This window comes from Camelus dromedarius, chromosome 24 (assembly GCF_036321535.1).
Source record: "Camelus dromedarius isolate mCamDro1 chromosome 24, mCamDro1.pat, whole genome shotgun sequence".
Lineage (NCBI taxonomy): Eukaryota > Metazoa > Chordata > Mammalia > Artiodactyla > Camelidae > Camelus > Camelus dromedarius.
This window is the reverse complement of record NC_087459.1, coordinates 21,729,300-21,735,689: the sequence shown is the minus strand read 5'-3', so window position 1 is coordinate 21,735,689 and position 6,390 is coordinate 21,729,300. Positions and strand designations below refer to the sequence as shown.

The window sequence follows — 6,390 nt, the reverse complement described above, 5'->3', positions numbered from 1 at the left end:
GTCTACTGTATCCAAAGTAACAGCCTCAATTACTTTTTCACAGTGCCTCTTCTTCTTGGCCTCAGAAGTGCCCATGGATGCCCCCCTCCACACACACACACACATCTCACCTGTGCCCCAGCCTGGCCTGGCCCAGCCTCACTGCTCTTTCCCCAGGGACAGTACAGAGCCAGATGTGGACGATACCCCCTCTTGGCCCTACCGGTTTTATGGGAGGGTAGTAGGGCAGTGCCAGTCTGGTGTGGTCACAGCACCTAGGACAGTCTGATCTGAGCCTGCCTGGGCAGGGCCTGTCCCTAAGGGTGGCCAGGAGGTGGGGATGCTGGATACCTGGAGACCCTGGACCGGCCTTTTCAGGAACACAAATGCAAAGGAAAATCTCCAAGTTCTTTTTGTTTTTTAATTTCTTACAAAACCACATGTCCCAGCCAAACAGGACACTGCAGGCCCGTCCCCAGGCATTGTGGCCTGATGGGGGAAGCCCTCATGGATGGGTGGCTGCCAACCCCAGAAGAACCGTCTGCCCTTCTGCCCAGGGCCAGTGTGAGGGAGGGGTCTGGCTGGAGGCTCTGTCCTGCCCACCCCCAGCTGCTGGGAGAGAAGGCAGACCCTGGGTCCCTGGTGCTGTCAGTGCCTGAAAGGGAAGGAGGGAGAAGACGGTTTGAGGGGGGAGGAAAGGCTGGGGTCAGGGACAGGGCAAGCCAGGGGGCAGGCCCACAATATCTCACCTAGAATATGCGATGCTATCAAACCAACGTGGAGACGCTAATGATGACCACCAGAATGAGGACAGTGACGGACAAACAGATGGCAATAAAGATTTTCTTCTGTGGGAGAGGAGGGGGTGGGTCAGGGAAACTCAGGAGAGGAGGGAGGGTGGGCCACCCAGTGCGGGGAATGGGTGGGGGAGGCTCACCTTCCTCGCCTTCTTCTGGTTCTCCAGGGCCACCTTGACATGTTCCTGCCCACGTTCCACATAGTCTGCTGAGCTCAGAATGTTCTTCTCAATTCGGTTGATCATCTCCCCCTACTCAGAAAAGGGGGTGGTTCAGGCGGGTAGGAATGACGGGGGTGGTGGGCCCAGCAGCAACTCTGTCTGCCCACCCCAGCCCCAAATGACTAATGGACGTTCCTGGCAGAAAACACTACACTAACAAAGACATGGAGGCAGAACTACATCTGACCAAAGTTCACACTCCAGAAGGTGGCTTCCAGGCCCCCTGTGCCATGCGCTCCCTCTGCCCTGCTCCCCTGCCCACTACAACCTCTACTTGCAGTGCTGGCTGGGAGCTGAGTACCTTAAATGGCTCATACTTTTTCACAGAGGGTGAACTTCCATCCCCTCATGAATCTGTCTGAATTCAGCCTGTCTCCCAGCTGCTGTGAAGCCCTCCCTATCCCTGCCTCCTCCTGGCACTGCCAGCCTTCAGGTCCTGGTACTCCTACTGAAAGAACTCTCTTCCCCACAACTCCCAGCTGCAACAGGGCACTGGCTACAGCCCTGGGGGGTCAGTCCTCCAGAACAGGGCTAGAAGCTCCCCTTATACAACCAGGGCCAGGGGAGGAACACCACCTCCCACCCCAACCTTCTGCAGAATTCAGGAGGCATGCCCTCTGGGGGCAACTCTGGAGCTCTTAGAGGTATAAGAGTAGATTCTGTTTGTGGAGGAGGAGCCAGGGTTTGGGTCATTCCTGGGGTGGGCTCAAGTTGGGGAGGTGGGGCGCAACGTATAGAGGAGCAGCCATCTGGGCAGCTGCTGAAGAGGTTGCAGTTGGGGGCACAGCTAAGGAAGGAAGTAAGGGCCGACCTGGAGGCATGGCCCAGTCTGGAGGGGAATGAAAGCCTCAGAGAGGGTGGAAGGGGGCTGACAGCCACGACTGGGGTTCTGACTGCACATAGTCTCACATCGAGGGGCCGGATCAAGCCCGGCCAGCTGCTCACAGTGCCCACCTGCATCTCCACCTCAGTAGCCAGAAAAGTGAAAATCTCATGAAGTTCACGGATACTGCGTTCAAGCTGCTGGATCTCACTGTGCCGGGCCGAGATCTCATTGAGGGCCTGTCGAGTCACCTGCGTGTCCTTCAGTATCTGGAGAGTGGACAGGAGTGGAGGAACAGGTCACAGGGAAGCCAGCAGCAGGTTCAGAAGTTCCTGTTGAGCTTCAGGGTAGCCCTCAGACCTAGAACTGGGCCAGGGCCCTGAAGAGTGAGTCCAGGCATGCTAATTCGCTCCCTGATGGGCCTCAGGATTCCCTCCATCAAAAAGGGGCCAGGACTCAGAGGACGGGAGGCCCGGCAGAGGGAGGCTGGATGCGGCTACTCACATTGGACACAAACACCTCACTCTGCCCGCTGTCCAGCATCTGCTCCAGCTCCTCATCCGACACCATTCCAGCATTTGCTGTGAAGGAAAAGGCCAGGTTCAGAGCTGGGTCAGATCACCTGACCCTGTGGGCCGGGTGCCATGACTCACTGATCTTCAGCTGCCTCCGAATCCGCTCCACATTCTTCTCCCGGTATTCGGACTGCATTGAGTTGCACTTGTTGATGAGCTCCACGAATTGCTGGGACAGGACCCCGTGCTAAGGATGGAGAATAGAGGCTGGGCAACCCTGGGAGGATCCCTGCCCGGTCTGGGCCTCAGCATCCCCATGGGTACAGTGAGCACAGAGCATAAGCTGTTTTAGGTTCCTGCTGCCTTAACCACCTTGAAAAGCTCCCCCAGTCTCTCAAAGTAAAAGCTGAGGCCCCTACCAGGGCCTACAAGGCCCTACAGGACCCATCCTCCCCACTTTCCCTCTGATCTTAATCTTCCCAATCATTTCTTCCCTACAGAGTGGGCTCCTTACTCTTTTCTGAACAAAGCACACCCCACCTCAGGCCTCTGCACTCACCGCTCCCTCAGCCTTGAAGGCTCAAGCCCCACAAAGGCCTTTAAGTCTTTGTTGTGATGTCACCTTCTGAATGAAGTTTTCCCCACCTTATTGAAACTGCAACCTGCCATCGCCCAGTGTTCTCAATTCCTCTTCTGCTCTTTTCCCTTAATGAATACTATGTTCTAAAGTAATTTACTTATTTATTATGGTGATTGTCTCTCCCCACTGGAATGTAAGCTCCATGGGGATACGGATCTTTGGTTCATGGTTGTATCCCAAACATCTAGAAAAGGGTCTGGCACACAGTTAGTCCTCAATAAATATTTGTTGAATGCTTGCTGAACACCAGCCTCACTGCTTAGACAGAGGTGTGCCAGTATGCTTGGAGGTCAGCCAATTGCCCAGATTTTACAGGTCTACCTGGGTCCTCGGCCTCTCACACCAATGACCATCACAAGCTCCTGAAACACACTCACAACTTGTCCATTCCCCTGGTGTCTAAAACATGCTCATTACTTGGAGTTCCTTCCTCAGAGACACATCTGCTCTCCTGGCTTCTGCTGCACTCTTTCAGATGCTTGAAATGCTCCATCTTCAATCTGGGGTCTTTGCTGAGCTCTGAGCCTACCTACTCCAACTCTCATCTCCAAGAACTCCAAACCACTCCTCCTCACTGGGCACCCAAAGGAGGCATCTCAAATCTTCTTACTAAGATGTTGATTCAGTGACCTCCCCCACCAGGGAAGTTCCTCTTCCTGACTTCTTGAATTCTTCCCCTGGGGCAGAGGATGTCCCTGTCACATGGGCAGGGAACCTCCCAGTCATTTGACTGCTCCCTCTTCTTCCCTGGGCAGAGCCATTAGCTACCAAGTCCTACCTGAGTAATGTCTTTGTCATCTGTTCAAGTTTAACTCCCCATCTTGGCTTCTAGAATGTGTATCACCTACAGCCAAGGCCAGATCATGTCAGGAGACTCAGCAATGTCTCACTGAATGGAGGAGAAGGCAGGGTGTTATCATGGATTGGAAGTCAGGAGACCTGGTTTCTTGACCTTGGGTGAGTCCTTTTTCTCTCTGAGCCTCAGTTTCCCCATTTGAAAAATCAGGTTGGACTTGATCTCTAAGGGCCTTCATTCTTACGTCTGCCATCTAATGATCTATAAAACACTTGCTGAAATGTTCTGGTTCTGGGAATGACAAACCCACCTGGGTTTTTCTCATTCTTGTGTTGACCGAGTTATAATTCTCATCAGCTTCCTCCTTCTGGGGCTCTATGGCTGTGGGAAGACACAAAGGTATTGGTGGAGGAAAGGGTTAGACCTGTGGCTTCTGAAATTCATCTGGGGACTAACACACAGGGCCACATTCATACCCCAGCCACCTAGCCATACAACAGAGAATTGCTTATCTCCATAGGATTTTTTTGGAAGTATAATTTATCATAAAATGACTAATTCTGAGCCTCTGAAAGGAGAAAGTATATTTTTCTTTGCAATAAATACATCAGAGAATTCCCACAAGTATGCAGAGGCCTCCTAACAAAACCTCCATCTGCCTACCCAAAGAATGCACACTGGGCAGCAAGAATTGTAGGAGTACAGCTGATCCTTGACAACATGGGTTTGAACTGCATGGGTCCACTTATACCTGGATTTTAAAAAAATAAATGCATACTCAGTACTACACAATGCATGGCTGGTTGAAACTATCCACACAGAACCTGGGACTTGGAGCACGGACTATACAGTTATATGCAGATCATGACTAGGGCAGGGGAGTTGGCAACTCTAACCTCCACATTGGTCAAGGGTCAAATGTAAATGGTTTCACTATAAATAGGGGAGCCTGAGAGGCAGGCATATGTGGAAAGAAATTAGGATTGGAAACCAGAAGATGCAGATTCTAGATGTAGGCCTATTGTGTGACCTGGATATATATCACTGGCCTCTCTGGGCCATACACTTCCCAGATATACCAGGAGCTGGGCAGGACCAGAGGAAAGTATCTGAGGTCCTAAGAGCTTACCCTTTAGCTGCGCGCGGATGTCCCTCCCCAGCTGTTTGATCTCGTCGCGCAGGTTCTGCAGGTCCTGCTTCATGCCTGAACAAGAGAAAGCCAAGTTTCCCAAACAGCAGCCTGTACCTCAACAAATCTCCCTGGCCACCATCTGCGTGGAACTACAATCCCCACAATCCCTCTGGCTAAGCATGCGTTCTGCACCGGGTTTCCACTCACTCTCCTCGGGAAGGGGCGTGGCCAGGATGGTGACTTGCTGCTTCTCCAACTCTCGGACTTTATTCTCCAGCTTGACAATAGTCTGCCGAATTGTCCGGACCTGGGGGTAATGACCGAAAGGGCAGAAGGAGGTATAGGGGTACTCCAGACCGCACTGCTTCTTGAGTCCTCCAGGCCCCTCGTGAATCCAGGCCGAGACCCCAGCCTCTTACCTTCTGGAAGAACTCATCGTCCGGGCTCCCCAGTCGTGCCGTGCCCGGGTGTACCACCAGCGCGACGCGCTCCTTGTCCTCATCGTCCGAGCTGTCATCCCCCTGCCAGGGTCGGGGTCACTGGCATCACTTCCTTGCTGTCGCTCTCGCCCCGCAGGACTCACGGGCTTCCGGGTCTTTCCTTACTAGCCCACAGCTACCCCTCCCTGCCCCGAACACCAGGAGTCCTGCATTCTAGCCAGACCCCACCCCATCCGCCCGTCCCCAACCCTGCTGCGCCGACTTCTCACCTGCCTCAGTTCGCGGGTCCTGTCCCGCATGGCGGCCCCAGCTCCCTCTCCCCGGCGCCGGAGCCGGGAGGGCCTCAAGATTTTAAGTTTGGAACTCCCGTACCCCACTCACACCCTGACACTCCCCTCCACCCTCACCTTGCGGACCCCAAAGCCCCCAACCAGCCACCAGAGGCTCTGTCCCTGGCACCATTCACAGTCAAGGGGAAGGAGCCGACCTCGGGGACCCCCAAGTTTCCACAGGTTGGAATTCCCTTTTCTTTCCCCCCTCCCGCTCCCGTAGCCTCGGCCCCGCCCCCTCTGGGATGACTGGAGCATGCGCATGGGATCGCGTCTCTTCCCCTCTCGAAGGAAAGGCGGAGGTCGGAAGCCACAGTGCCCTGAACGGAAGCGAAATTGCCAGGACGTGAGAACCCGCCCCCTTTGCCGGAACTATCGCATCTTCCAACGGAAATCTGGTTGCCAAAAGGGGTGGGAATGCGTCATTGGTACGTAGTCTGAGAGGCCCCACATCTCACATCACCCCATAGTGCACCCCCCCCCGCGTCACGTGACCAGCCGGGTACCAGCGTCTCCGACCATAGAACGTGACACTTTGAGTGTCACGTGTCTCGGCTCTGTCAACTCTGGCTCTGGAACACCTATCTCCCCAGTGTCCTCGGCACCCCGCCGCCCGCGTTACCCACCTTCAGCCCCCACGGGGCGAGGAGAGGGCACTGAGTATCCCCAGAGACCTTTTGAGGCAGTAGGTGGTAGGACCCTGGCTGAATTCGGCTTT

General features: G+C 54.4%; 1 protein-coding gene across 1 annotated transcript; it reads right to left on the bottom strand.

Moving 5' to 3' along the window:
* Nucleotides 1-380: 380 nt before the first annotated feature.
* On the bottom strand, nt 381-5,929 carry STX4 (syntaxin 4). Its single transcript, XM_010996132.3, has 11 exons — nt 5,613-5,929; nt 5,323-5,424; nt 5,111-5,210; nt 4,901-4,975; nt 4,082-4,152; nt 2,474-2,582; nt 2,325-2,401; nt 1,952-2,089; nt 917-1,027; nt 729-827; nt 381-634 (listed from the first exon to the last, which is right to left on the bottom strand). Exons 1-10 carry the CDS (start codon nt 5,640-5,642, stop codon nt 747-749), a joined length of 894 nt encoding a protein of 297 aa, XP_010994434.1. The 5' UTR covers nt 5,643-5,929; the 3' UTR covers nt 381-634; nt 729-746.
* Between the last annotated feature and the right edge of the window lie 461 nt (nt 5,930-6,390).